The sequence below is a fragment of the Thrips palmi genome, unplaced genomic scaffold, assembly GCF_012932325.1.
Source record: "Thrips palmi isolate BJ-2018 unplaced genomic scaffold, TpBJ-2018v1 HiC_scaffold_15, whole genome shotgun sequence".
NCBI lineage: Eukaryota > Metazoa > Arthropoda > Insecta > Thysanoptera > Thripidae > Thrips > Thrips palmi.
The window spans coordinates 6,805,532-6,818,795 of record NW_023144624.1 but is presented as its reverse complement, the minus strand read 5'-3'; the positions used below and the strand labels follow the sequence as shown (position 1 = coordinate 6,818,795).

General features: G+C 65.1%; 2 protein-coding genes across 2 annotated transcripts in view; both read left to right on the top strand.

Annotated features, from left to right (window-relative positions):
- Nucleotides 1-13,264, top strand: part of LOC117641100 (spondin-2-like) — a 468,689-nt gene that overhangs the window by 162,587 nt on the left and 292,838 nt on the right. The window lies entirely within an intron of this gene.
- Nucleotides 1-13,264, top strand: part of LOC117641099 (netrin receptor UNC5C) — a 119,129-nt gene that overhangs the window by 103,798 nt on the left and 2,067 nt on the right. Inside the window, exons 7-14 of the mRNA XM_034378208.1 lie at nt 1,764-1,931; nt 2,988-3,044; nt 4,582-4,722; nt 7,175-7,597; nt 10,902-11,518; nt 11,614-11,937; nt 12,176-12,252; nt 13,134-13,235. Coding sequence (XP_034234099.1) covers nt 1,764-1,931; nt 2,988-3,044; nt 4,582-4,722; nt 7,175-7,597; nt 10,902-11,518; nt 11,614-11,937; nt 12,176-12,252; nt 13,134-13,235 — 1,909 coding nt within the window. The remainder of the gene's footprint in view (nt 1-1,763; nt 1,932-2,987; nt 3,045-4,581; nt 4,723-7,174; nt 7,598-10,901; nt 11,519-11,613; nt 11,938-12,175; nt 12,253-13,133; nt 13,236-13,264) is intronic.

Genomic DNA, 13,264 nt, shown 5'->3' with positions numbered 1-13,264 from the left:
CACGCACACACCTACACTCTCACACACTCACACACACACACACACACACACACACGCTCGCGGAACGTCTCGGGCCCATTCATTTTTCACCGGGGATTAGTGAATATCGCGGTCGCTTCCAAATTGGACCACTGAGCCCCCCCTGCTCCGCCCCCAACTTCCTGTTTCTCAATCAATTTTTGATTTGTAGTGTAGCAAGGTTGATGCATATACATATATATGGATGCCACGCCGAATAGGTCGTGATTTACGCATTCCGGATCGAATCGGGTAGAATGATGTGGATTTCCAGTGTGGTTCGCACGCGTGTGTCGTGACCTGCTGGCTGGCTGGCTGGCCGGGCAGGTCTTTGAGCCTGGAACGGGGCCGAACAGCGCAGCGAGTCGAGTCAGTGCTTTCGGTATCCCGAAGGTCCGTAGTCCGTGTATCGCCGGCGACAGATCTACCCACATGCATCACATGGGCCGTAACAATAGGTCCCCCCTTTCCCCCGGCGTCCTCCTGGACTCTACCAAGAAGCGCGCCCCCCCCCCCCCCCCGGTCGCGGGGTCGTGCCGCCGCCTCCGCGATGGCCGCTCTTGAGAACTTCATCTCGCCGCTCATAAGAATGTGCGGCATTATTGGAAGCTGGGCGGAAGGCTGGCTGGCCGCCGCTCTGCTTTTCGCTTTGCTGGCTGGAAAATTCGAAACTCCAGGGGGCTCTACAAACGGCCTGCGCCTGGAACGGGGCAGGGAAATGAAACTCCGCGGACTGGAATGGACTGGAGCTCTGGAAGTGCAACTGGAGTCCCACCCGCTCTACGGCTTCTCATTATGCCGGCCGGCAGTGCACTGTAGCTTTCGCCGCGGCGTGCAAGCGCTCTCGCTCTCTTCGGAGGACTCTCTCGGGCCCAAATTAATAAGGACATCTAATCCGGAATCAAATCTCTCTCTCCCCTTATTGCTTTGCCGGTGGAACTCTCGTTTTCTCCGGCGCTCGTTAAACGCTCTCCGGTTTGTGGATTCCCCAGCGCGTTGACTACCGAAACGACATGTCCGAGCCGGAGATTTGAACCCATGCCAGGGCCGTTCGACGACCACCTCCGGTGCGGTGGCTGCTGTTGGTGGAGGGGGTATTCCGACTTGCTGAGAGGCCAGAGACACGTCGACGCCACACACACACACAGACACGCACGCATCCAGCGGGCCGCCACACCCACACCGGGCGTACACTGATCACATATTCCAGATTTGGATCGGCCGTGTAATGTGGGCCCGGCTAGATAGATGGCGGCAGATGGGGCTGGCGATACAGTGTGGCAACTCGCTGCTGCTGGATCGCAGTGTGTAGGGCCGCGGCGGGTGGCGTGGCGTGGACTGCAACCTGCAGAGCCGGGCCGGCCCGCGTGAGAGAGAGAGAGAGAGGGAGAGAGAGAGAGAGAGAGAGAGAGAGAGAGAGAGAGAGAGAGAGAGAGAGAGAGAGAGAGACGAAGAGGGCGAAGGACAACCGGATAACGAGAAAGTATCATCGGAGAGGCGCGCCGCCGTAATGGGCATCACCTCATTTCGTATTCAATATCGGCTTATCTCCATCCGCCACACACACACACACACACACACACACGCACACACACACACACACACACGCGCACGCAGAGCCGGCCACGAAATGACAATGTCACAATTGGACGTTGTTCCACGCGGATGTGCGTGGGACTACGTCGTCGTTGTCCCTCTCCCTGTATCGCCGCATCGCCGCCTTGACGTGTGTGTCTCTGTTGCAGTGGACGGCGCCTGGTCCGAGTGGGGCTCGTGGAGCGACTGCAGTGCCACGTGCGGCCCGGGCGTGCAGCGGCGCACGCGCACCTGCACCAACCCCGCGCCCGCCAACGGCGGCAAGGACTGCCCCGGCGCGCCCGCGCAGAAGGCGGACTGCGTGTCCGAGTGCCCAGGTGAGTCTTCTCTCTCCCTCTCTGGAGGCTGGGAATCTGGGTCCGTTCGCCTTCGAGTCTCGGCCTGCATTCAAGTCGGCGTCGCTCTGCGGCTTTGAGGGTGGAGTGTCCGGGTGGGCCAGGTCCAGACCCGAATTCGGTGATAGCGCGGTGTAGCGGTGTAGGTTATCTCGCGCGCGGTCAGGCCATTAAGCTAATGGGTGTCGGTCTTCGCCGCGCCCGCCTTCGGCTTGGCGGCGCTCGGATCGCCTCCCCGGCCCGCCAACAACAACCTGAAGAACCAGCAACAACAACAACTAAAAAAAAGTTCCGCCAAGGCAAGCTTAGCAAAGCGGTCTTGCCGTGGCCCGGCAGGCCGGGCAGAGAGGGGGCAAGGAGGGAGGGGGTGGCTGTGAGGAGTGGGGACTGGCGCGGCGGCGCGGCGGCGCAGGACGACGACGGACGACGGACGACGGAACCAACACGACCATGCAGTCCCCTCCGAGCGCGCTGAATAGATGGATGGATGGGATGGGATGGGATGAGTGGGATCGGATGCAGAGCTAGAAGCGGTAGCAAGACCGCTTAAAAAGTTCCACCAAGGCAAGCTTAGCAAAGCGGTCTTGCCGTGGACCGGCCGGGGAAGCCGGGCAGAGAGGGGGCAAGGAGGGAGGGGGTGGCTGTGAGGAGTGGGGACTGGCGCGGCGAGGCGGCGGCAGGCGACGACGAACGACGAACGACGAACGACGAACCACGACCATGCAGTCCCCTCCGAGCGCGCTGAATGGATGGATGGGTGGATGGATGGGATGGGATGAGTGGGATCGTATGCAGAGCTAGAAGCGGTAGCAAGACCGCTTAAAAACGGAGGGTGCTCGAAAAACGTGTCACCCTTTTGCGCCGCTGCGCCACTGAAAGGAACAGCGGGAGGTCCTGGGGCGCAATGCAAATGGCGAGGCGGGCACACTGGGCACGGCGCGCGCAAGGAGGGCGGAAGCGTGAGGGAAGTCGGTGTAATTGTCGGAGACTTGTCGGAGAGAGGGCTGAAGCCGCTAAAGCATTCCTTGTCTGTTCCAGTGCGCCCCAACACGGTGCCCCAGGCCAAGTACGACGGAGTGCAGCTCACGGAGGAAGGTAAGTCGCTTTGAGTGGTGTGCTTCAATTGCAGCGGACGCGACAAAACGCGCAAAGATCCGCCGCCGGCGGTTTTTCCTCGTGTTTTTTGTCGCGCTGCCCGCGGTGCTGTTCCACTGGTCGTGCTCGCAGTGCCGCGCGCCGCGTCCCCGCGGGCCTGGCCCGTCCCCGTGCCGCTGCGTCGCGGTTGCATTTCAATGTATCACATTTTAAGCGCGATGAACAATGGGACCGCGGCCGCACGTTGGCACACTGGTGTGGCAGCGGCGCCGGGTCGGGAGGGCGACATTTCGTAAGGCATGATGGCGGGCAGGGTCCCCAGGGACTCGACGGGCAGGGCCCGGACGCGGGCAGGCCTCGCGGGGGACCCAAGTCGACCCAAGCCAACCCTCGGCCAGCCAATTGGACACGGCCTGACGGACAGTTGACTGAGCGGCCGTGACGAAGACCAAGAGACCGAGGAAGAGGGTGTGCGCGAGGCTAGGTTGCGCCCCGCGGACGATAAGGGGTCTCGGAACGAAACGCGGCACCGGAAGACTCACTGGCTGCGGGGAAACTCGACGAAAATCGTCGACTCTTCGAATGAGGGCAGTCCCCCCCGTTTCGGTCTTCTTGGCGACCTGCTTCGCGGAGATCCGCGCGTCGCGATAGCCGCCGTCGTCGTCGACGCCGTGAGCCACTACCACTCCGGCACCGGGGAGCGCGACGTGCACTCCACGGAGGAGGCTGGCGCGGCCGCGAAGCGGGGCGTGGCTGGGCGCTGCGCCGTCCTGTCCGGGCGTAGTAAATGGCAGTGCGGGCCCACTGCAAAGCCCTGCAAAAGCACACTGCACCGCGTCCGCGTCCGTGTGTGTGTGTTTGTGTCTGTGTGCGCGAGTGTGTCGCCCCGCTTGCTAGGATCTGATAGTATTTGTGTGAGACTCCTATTTTCCCCCCGTCCTGGACGTCGCCGTCGTCCCCGCGCACCGTCTCTCTCGCTCTCGCCGCGCGCATTTCTCAGCCCGAAGGGCCCGACGCAAGGCGCAGAGCCGCAGGCAGGAAATTAGTCCGCTGCATCTTTTGTCGCTCGTCCGCCGCGCCGCCACGCCACGCCCCCCGCGCGACACTTTTGTGACAGGTCGCGTCTTTTTATTTTCCGTCTTGTTTCGTTTAGGCGTTGCCGCGTGTGTGAGTGTGTGTGTGTCCCCTCCCGGTGAACAACTAATAATGTCGGGGCGCGGCCTGCAGGAAGGGGCGTCCCCTTTGAGCGCTCGGAGAATCGTTTCTGTCTCTCTCGCACCCCTACGGGGCGCCCCGTGAGTGCGACAGAGACAGAACGACGTCGCTCCGGAGTCAACCTGCTGTATGTGTGTGCAGCATCGGGACACACACACACAGACACGCGCGTGAAGGGGGTTTGTCCTAAAGGCCCGGTTATTCTGACGCGTTTAGTGGGGCCCACAAAGGACGTACGCGCCTTTTTATTCTTACTTCAATCCGAGACTAAGAAACGTAAGAAAGGTGACCTGTGCGCTGACTGTGTCTTGCTCTGTTGCAGCCGAGGGCGAGCTGCATGCCGCCCTGTACGTGGGCCTGGGCGTGGCCTTCTCCGTCTTCTCCGTGGTGGCCGTGCTGCTTGTGCGCCTGCTGCGGCGCCGCGGACGTCGCGGACGTCGCGCCTACACCGAGGCGTCCACCGGTAAGTCACCGCGCCGCTCATCGACGCATTGAGCTGTGTGTGTGTGTGTGTGTGTGTGTGTGTTTTGCTCCCCGATTGATCGAGCGGTTAGTTATGCCTCCCACGCTTCGGTGGCTACATCGCTCATTGCCCCTGTAGATCCACGAGCCTCTCTCTCTCCCTCTCTCCCTGTCTCCGTCTTTCTCTTTCTCCCCCTCGCTCGCTGCCTCTGGGAAAGGAAACTCATTTTCGGGTGTGACACTCACGACACGTCGTCGTCGTATAGGCCCCCGTTGTTGGAGAGAGGGAGGGGCGTGCCGGGCCGAAACAATGGGTGCTGGCAAAGGGAGCCCGGCCCGGCCCGGCCCGGCCCAGGGCTCGCTCGCAGCCAAAGGCACAACGCCTGGAAACTCAAGTGCGCTGACGGCGTCCCCGTTGTCGTGTTCGGGGTCCCCGACGGCCCCCGACGGCCCCCGACGGGGACGCGGAAGCCCCGGATGGGTCATGTCCATCAATAGGGCCCGGCGCCGCCGCGCCGCCACGCACTGTTGCTGCGGCGGCCGGCTCCGCGCCCCCGGGCCGTAGGCCGCAGGGCCACGGGGCCGCCTCGTCCATAAAGATGAGGTTTGATGAGGGCTGTCCTGTCGCGGGAATAGAGTTTTTCTGGACGTGCCGGACCGGGCGGCGGGGCGGCCACGGGGCGGCCCAGCACCCAGGACGGCCCGCGGCGGTGCCTCTCCGGGCCGCGGCCCGTGTGGCCCGCCAGCGTGCCGGCCCCACACTGGCCTCCGGGCTAAAGCTGGAACTAACTGCAAGTTAAACACCGAGCCCAGCCCCCTTCCCGAGTCAGTCAGCCCAGTCTGGAGCTTTGTAGCTGTAGCCTTCCGGCCGTAGGATTCGATTCCCGAATTTCCCGATCTTTCTCCCCGAGCTGTCTGCCCGCCCCGCCGCGCCGCCGCCGGCCAAACTCTTTTAATTAGCCCAACTACTTTGCGAAGGCCGCCGCTTCCGACCGGGTAAGATTTCCGCGCTAATTACCGCCATCTCGGCCGTCTTGTTGTCGCCGACGTCTCCGACGTCCTCGAAGTGCGCCGAGTGCGCGGCGCGCAGTGGCCGGAGTATGGCTGCCCGTTCGTGCCCGGCTCGTCGTCAAAGGGGGACTGGCGGTCCGTGAACGGGAACGGTCCGCGCCGCGGCAGCAGCCTCGCAGTGGAGTCGATGTGCCACGCGGGGCGGGAGCGCATGAAACACAACGCGGATAACTGAATTACGCTCTGCAATGCGCCGCCAATGTGTGTGTGTATGCGTGTGTACAAAGCAGGTGTCTGTGTTGGTGGGGAGGGCGGGCGAACTTGTCCAACTGTCTGTCTGGCGGCAGGGCGTGCCGGCGTATACGACTAAACAATAGAGGACAGGCCGCATTGCCGCATTTCACAGGCGCCCCCGGGCAACCCCTCTCGCGGGCTGCAGGGGGTGGGGGTGGTTCAAAGGAGCCGTTCGCTCCCCTCCCCTCCCCTCCCCTCCCCTCCCTCCGCGAGCTGCTGCCAATGCCCCGACACCTGTTGTCGCCTCGAGGGCCTCGCGGCGGGCGCTGCCTGCCTTGCCTTGCCTGCCAGTCGACCGGGCCTTCCCCGCCGCCTTCGCTACTTTCGGCATTTCGGCCTGTAGGCCCGCGCCCCCTTCGGCCGTTCGCGTCTTTGGCAAGAAGTCCTCCCTGCCAAGTCGCAGCCGTCACGTGCTTTGTTCCTGGAACTCGGCGAGGCGCGGCGCTCGGCGCGCAGAAGCCACCGCCAGGGCGGAGCGCACCGAGCCGACGGGGTAGTCCGTGTTCTTTCCCGGGCGGTCTGTCTAGTTGGCGGCGCTGGCGAGTTTTGATGTAAGACGCTGCCGCCTGGCGGCCTGGCGGGATTAAAGGGCCCAACTTGGCGGCCCGGAGTGTATTGTCTGGCGGGTTTGGCCTGTTTTGCGGTCGCAGTGACACAACTTCCGACAGCCACGGCCTCGGCCTCCGCCGCCGAGGGTCGTGGGGGAGGCCGAGCCGAGATCGGTGGCCCCACGGTGGCCCCACGGTGGCCCCACCGCGAGCACAATGCCGAGTCGATAATTGTTGGTGATTGAATCAGGGGCAGGGGGCGGGGCGGGGCCGCGTGGCGCCAGTCGCTGTGTAAACTTGGGGTCCAAGAATTCCCAAGTGCTTGCGGATATGTTGACACGGCTGGTCCCGGAACTAGGGCCATTAATAATTTAGCCGGCCAGCCCTGCAGCCCTGCAGCCAGCCGAGCCTCGGAGCTGAATAGTGGCATTGTTTCTGCCCGGAATGAGTTTATGCAGCCAGAATAGTAGCCGCCATGTCGCGCTGGGCCCCGCAGGCCTCGCCGTCGCCGAGGGGCTGCCGTGGGGCGCGCCTCCCCGCCGTCGTCGTCGCCAACTTGGCTTCTTGTTAATGAGCGTCTTGGCCTGCTCTTTGTTTCAGAGTACCCCGCTGACTTCATCCCGGACACGGACAAGAAGGGCCCCGACCTGACGTCCTCCGTGCCCGTCGGCCTGGGGCTGGGCACGGTGGGGCCCCCGCTGGGGTCGCTGGCCGGTTCGCTGGGCGGCCGCCCCCTCAACGGCGCCCTCAACGGCCTGGCCGGCCTCAACGGGCTGGGCAGCCTGGGCCCCGGCATGGGGCTGGGCCCGCCGCTGTCCGCACCCCTCAGCTGCTACCACTACCCGCTGCCGCTGCCGCGATCCGACTCGGAGCACCACTACGACGAGCCGCACCTGGCCACGCCGTCGGCCTCGGCCACCTCCTCGTCGTCGTCGTCCTGCTCCACGGCCTCGGCGTCCACGTCGCCGTCCGCCACGTCGACGCGCACCATGGGCTCCTCGCGGGCCGACTCTGTCAACGGAGGTGAGTAACGCCCCGTGTTTTTATTTTTATTTGTTCGTCCGCGCGACACCCGCGACACCCTCGACGTCGCGCTGACAAATCATCCCGAATGTGTTGGCGCTGCGCGGCGCTGCGACTCTTGTCGGCCGCCACGCCCCTCGGCGTCGTCCTCGTCGGCGGCGACGTGTTGCTGTTGCTGGCGCTTTGATGCGCCGGCCGCCCGGCCGCGGTACTAAGAGGGGCTCGGAAGGGGTGAAATGCCATGCCGGCGCGCCGCCGCGCCGCCACCCTTTCCCAACTTTCGGCCTTTCGGCCCGACGCGCGGCTTGCACGGAATGCAGCGCTGGCGGCAGCGCGGCAGCGTGCCAAGCGGGGAGGGGAGCGCCGTGCCGTGCGGTGTGCGGTGCTGGCCGTGCTGGCCGACGTCAAGTCGTCCGCGCTCCGCGCCTCTCGACGGCCGCACCTGAGCGCGCTGGATTGTGGACGTCGTCCAAAAGGGCCGTCGCCCCGGTCCCCGTTGTCGGCCGGCCCGCCGCACCCCACCCCGCCCCGCCCCGCCCCCATTCAGTCATGTTTGCCATTCATCTAGAGCGTGGCCGAGCGTGCGGGACACTACGGGGACGCGGCCCGGTCGGCTTGCTTCGCAAATTGGCCCCGTCCGCGACGACGCCCCCTCGGCACCCCGCCCCGCCCCGCCCCGCCCCGCCCACCGAGCGCACGGCCCAACTCACACAGTGCGCTGCGCTCGCATTCAAAGTTGCTGCCCCCCCCCCCCCTCCCGTCCGGCCTATGCCTGGCTGCCTGCTCGGGCTGCCCGGCTGATATGGAGATGAGTCACTTGGCGGTGCCATGGAGCGGTTTGTTGTCCGCGTGACTCGCGTGACCGCGCCGTGACGCGTGACTAGTGTGCCGGCCGGTCCAGCAAAATAATATTCATCATCATCGAGTCGACTTATTCGCCAGTGTGCGCGCGCGCGCGCGCGCGTGTGTGTGTGTGTGTGTGTGCATACTCGGCCGCGCGGGCGGACTGCGCGGACTCCGTGGGGACTATACGCGGGCGGCGCGGTGGCTGGTGTGCGGTCGGTCGCATGAATTTTGATGGCGCATCCAGATGATGTGTTGTTTGGGCAGATCGGTGCGCGGTCACTGGAGCCCCACCGCAGCGCGCACTACATCGCTCATGCCCGCCGCCCCGTCCGCCCTCCGCCCCCAGCTGACGCCCTGACGTGGCGCGCCACCACCGCGTCGCCTGCACTGTGCAGTGGCGGGGCTTCTCGGAGGAAGCGTGACGGAGTGACGGGGCTGAGTCACACCGTCAGACCGTCACCCAGCGGCCGCGCAGCCCTTGACTAATCCCCCTGAGCTGGCCGCCATAGGCCGCCCGTCCGCCAGGCCTGTGTCTAGTGCGGCGCGCGTCGCATTGGCCTTCCCTGCGTGACTCGGCGAGCCAGAGGAACGGAAACGAGGAAAAAAGAAAAGTTTATTGATTGAGCGGGTGTTCGAACCCAACCAACCCGGTGCACCGGGACTGCTCGCTCCGTTGGGCGGCTCCATCCCGTTCCCCGTTACGCGACGTGTATAATTGCGCATGTGGGAACGCCTCGGCGCCTCTCGGCCGGAAGCTCGCCGGGACGGGACGGCCGGGTCGGGCCGCCAGGACGGCGATGACGGCACGGACGGGCCGCCGGGGGGACTTGTTCAGCTCGGCGGTGTAATCGAGGAGGCCTGATCGTGACGCGCGTTTTGCTCCCCGACTCGCGTTTAGCGCTCCGTTGCGTGTTGACACGCCTCGCCCCGCCGAGCCGAGCCGCCGAGTGCTACAACCCCGCGGCCGTGGCGCGGCGCGGCGTGGCGTGGCGTGGCGGCAACAAGGTGGCCGATACATATCTAGCATGGAGATTGGCGCACCTTCCTGTCCATGCAGATGCGTGCGCGCCGTGTGTGTGAGTGTGCCAGTGTGTGTGCGTGTGCGTTCTTCCCTGGACGGCCTGGACGGCCTGGACGGCGCGGCGGCAGCAAGAGTCGAACGGAAACAAACGGTCGCGATGGATTTATGGCCGCGCAGGATGTGCTCTACTTATGCGAGTCTTACGCGCGGGCCGCGCCGAGCCGCGGACGTCGAGGAGGAGAAGAAGGCCGCGCACCTGCTGCTGCTGGCCGGGGGTTGTCGTCCTGCTGTCCCGGCCTGCCTCCGGCCGCGTCCCTGTAACATACGGCCGGCTCTTTATTTCCCTGGAGGAAGTCGAGCCTGGGTCCACGCGAGGCGCGACGACGACCGGCGGCGTCGTGGAGTCACCTGGAGCGTGTCCCCTGCGATACGCTTCATCTCTCGTCAAGGCGGGGCGGGGCGGGGCGCGGCAGGCAACGGGTAATGAGCCCTCGTCACCCCAGCGCCCCGCCCCGCCCCGCCCGAATGCCTCTCGTTCCGCGCGTACCGCAGTATCGGCCGAATGCCGCGCCACGCTACGCCGCGGCTCTCCGTCAAGGCCCCTTTCGTGGCCCTTCGCGGCTTCACAGTGGCGCGGCGGCGTAAGCGTGCCCAATCGCGGCGCCGTATCTCGGCAACCCTTTGGGGGCCCTTCGCCGTCGCGGCGCGTCTCCACCGCGTCTCGCCGCGTCTCGCCGCGTCTCGCCGAGTGGAGCGGAGAAAAATGTGGCGGGGAAGCAGCACTGCAAGGCTGCGGGGCTGCAGGGTCGTCGAACGCAACTGATTTGTGACTGCCTCTCTTCCCTGCCCAGTCCCAAAAACCCATTGAGCATCCCATGAGTCATGGGACGCCATGGGACACCATGGGCCGATTTTTCCCATGGGGAAGATATCCCATTGATTTTTTGCACCATTTCCCATGGTGTTGAGCAACCCATGGGGAGATGCCCCATGGTGTGTCCCATGGGAGCACTTCCTTGCCATGACAGAGTGTCTAGAAAGATCATTCTATGAAGTGCCTCCGTCTGCGAGGGTCATCACCCACATTAATGTCCGCTTAAGGTGAACTTTTCACGATACAACCGATTTTGCAACTAGATTTTGTCTACAAGTCACCGTTGACATGATATTACCTCAACGTAAAAATTAGACGGAGACTTCAACGCACGGGCAGAAATTCCATCCCATGGGAATAGCGACGCCATGAGAAAGTTCACACCATGGAGAGGCCCTCCCATGGTGTTCATCCCGCGCAATGGGAAATCACCTCAATTTTCAATGGGAGGCCACTTACCCATGGTGCTGACCCGCGTTCTCATGGGATTTCAGTTAGGTCCCATGGAATATGACTCATGGGATCCCATGCGACCCATGGTTTTTTGGGACTGGGTGTTGCAGGCGACTCCCTGTCCGACGTGGGCGTCACCATGACGACGTGCTCCGCCACGTCCGCGGGCGCGCGCCTGTCCCTGCCCGAGTGCGGCGTGTCGCTGACGGTGCCGGAGGGCGCGCTGGCCCGCGGCCAGGAGGCGCTCATCTCGCTGGCCGTGCTGACGGAGGACCGCGCGCGGCCGCGCCTGGCCGAGGGGCAGACCCTGCTGTCCGGCGTGGTCCAGGTCGGCCCGCCCGGCCTCGTGCTCAACAAGTCCGCCGTGCTGAGCGTGCGCCACTGCGCCGCGCTGTCGCCCGACTGGCGGCTGTCCGTGTGGGGCAGCCACGACCTCTCCGCCGACGGCGAGCAGGCGTCGTGGCGCGAGCTGCTGGCCGTGGGCGCCGAGACCATCAACACGCCCGCCTTCGTGCAGCTGGACGCCACGCAGATGTACCTCATGTGGGACCAGCTGTCGGCCGTGGTGCTGGTCGGCGAGTCTGCGGGCGGCCCCATCGTGGGGCCGCTCAGCCCGCTGTCCCCCACCCAGGGCGCCGCCAAGAGGATCCAGGTCGCCGTCTTCGCCGAGGCCCGCGGCGCCGGCGTGCGCGTGTACGCCTTGGAGGACACCAGCGCCGCGCTGCAGGTAGGCCGCGCCGCCGCGCAGAAACTCGAGCCCCTCGCGGGAGTCGAACCCGAGACGGTAACTCATCCCTGTGCTTTTCGCTCTGTTCGCTCCAGAGCGTGATCCAGGCGGAGCGGCGGCTGGGCTCGCGCATGGCGGCGTCCCCGCAGACCATCGCCTTCCGTGACGGCGGCGGCCCCCTGCTGCTGGACCTAGAGCAGGGCGGCCTCCACGGCGTGCACGAGCACCAGGAGATCCCCTTCCGGCACGTGTGGGGCAGCGGCACGTCGCAGCTGCACTGCGCCTTCTCGCTGCAGCAGCACAACCTGGCCAACCCCAACGGCACCCTGTTCCGGGTGCGCGCGTGCCAGCAGCACGACCCTGCCGGTGGCGTCACCATCGCCGCGCTGCCCGGCGGCAGAGTGTCCCCCGCGCCACCGGTAAGTCTGTTCCCCGGTTTCCCAGGTGACCGCGAGGCGCGAACTGCAGTAGCGCCCGGTGCAACGGCCCGCGGACAATGCTGCCGCACGACGTCCACGACGTCCGGCGCGATGATGCGCCGATTCGTTCCGTCTTGATGCGATCTCACCGACGGGGATTTGCTCCGCTCGGTGTTCCCAGTGTACGCGCACCTCGGCGTGACCGATCGGCTCATGACGTTGCCCCCGTCTGTTGCAGGTGCAGTGCCGGACCCTCACCGTCACGTCCACCAGCGCGCGGCAGACGGCCTGCAGCGTCGACGCGGAGCCCTTCCGGTGAGTGTCCGTTCCTTTTATCGTTTTACAGATGCGATCCGCCCCGACCTGCTGAGGAGCTTGACGTTAACTGGACGCGGGGACACCGTTCGACTTCCGGCCCCGCCGTGCGCCGTGCGCGCCGTGTCGAAGCAGGTCGTCATTATCATAGTCTTGGTGCAATGGAAATGCATGCAAATGCGTGCGACCGCCGCGGAGTCCCTCGAGTCCTTCCCTCTGCGACTCCGGATTAACTGCCGCGTTCGATGCGGCCGGACAGTTATCGCTGGCGGATCTTGCGACAGCGTCGCCATCGTCGCCACTGTCTTGTAGTGGCGGGGCCGGCGGGGCCGGCGGGGCGTGGAACCGAACCAAACTGGCCAGAGTCCTGCCGCTGTCCCGGCCCGCAACGCTCCGCCTTGTTTACGACTGTGATTGGCATTGGATGCTGCGGACTCTGTAAACTGTTTGCGCGGGGCGGGGCGGGTGTTCCCGGCGGGGCTGTAGCGCTGTACGGTAGCGCGTCGTTTACGATGCTCCGAGCACAGAGTTTTCAGTTTACAGTTTTACGGCGCGCCCGTCCGCGTCGCGCCAGTCGCGAGTGCAGTGGCGGTGCTGCGGTGCGCGACGCGGCGTGGCGCCCGTTTCATGTAAAGCAGGCCAGGGCGCGTAATCCCGCCAGTTCCCAGAGTTTCGATCAGCGTATTTCATATCCGGCGTGATGGTGGGGCCGGCGTGACGTTTACGCCCCCACTGCGGCCAGCGCGGCCAGCGCGGCACACCCGGACTTGTGTCCCGCACTGGAAGTGATTTCGCGGCCGGCCGGCAGGGGGCGGGGCGTTGACTCATTGATGGTCTTAAACTCTTCTTCTCACCGACGCGCTGTCTTGTTTGCCCTCCAGGTTGTCGAGGTCGCTGAGGCAGCAGCTGGCGCAGTGTCTGGACCCGCCGAACGCGAGAGGCAACGACTGGCGGATGCTCGCGCAGCGGCTACACGTAGACAGGTAAGACCAGCGGTTCAAATACACCCCTA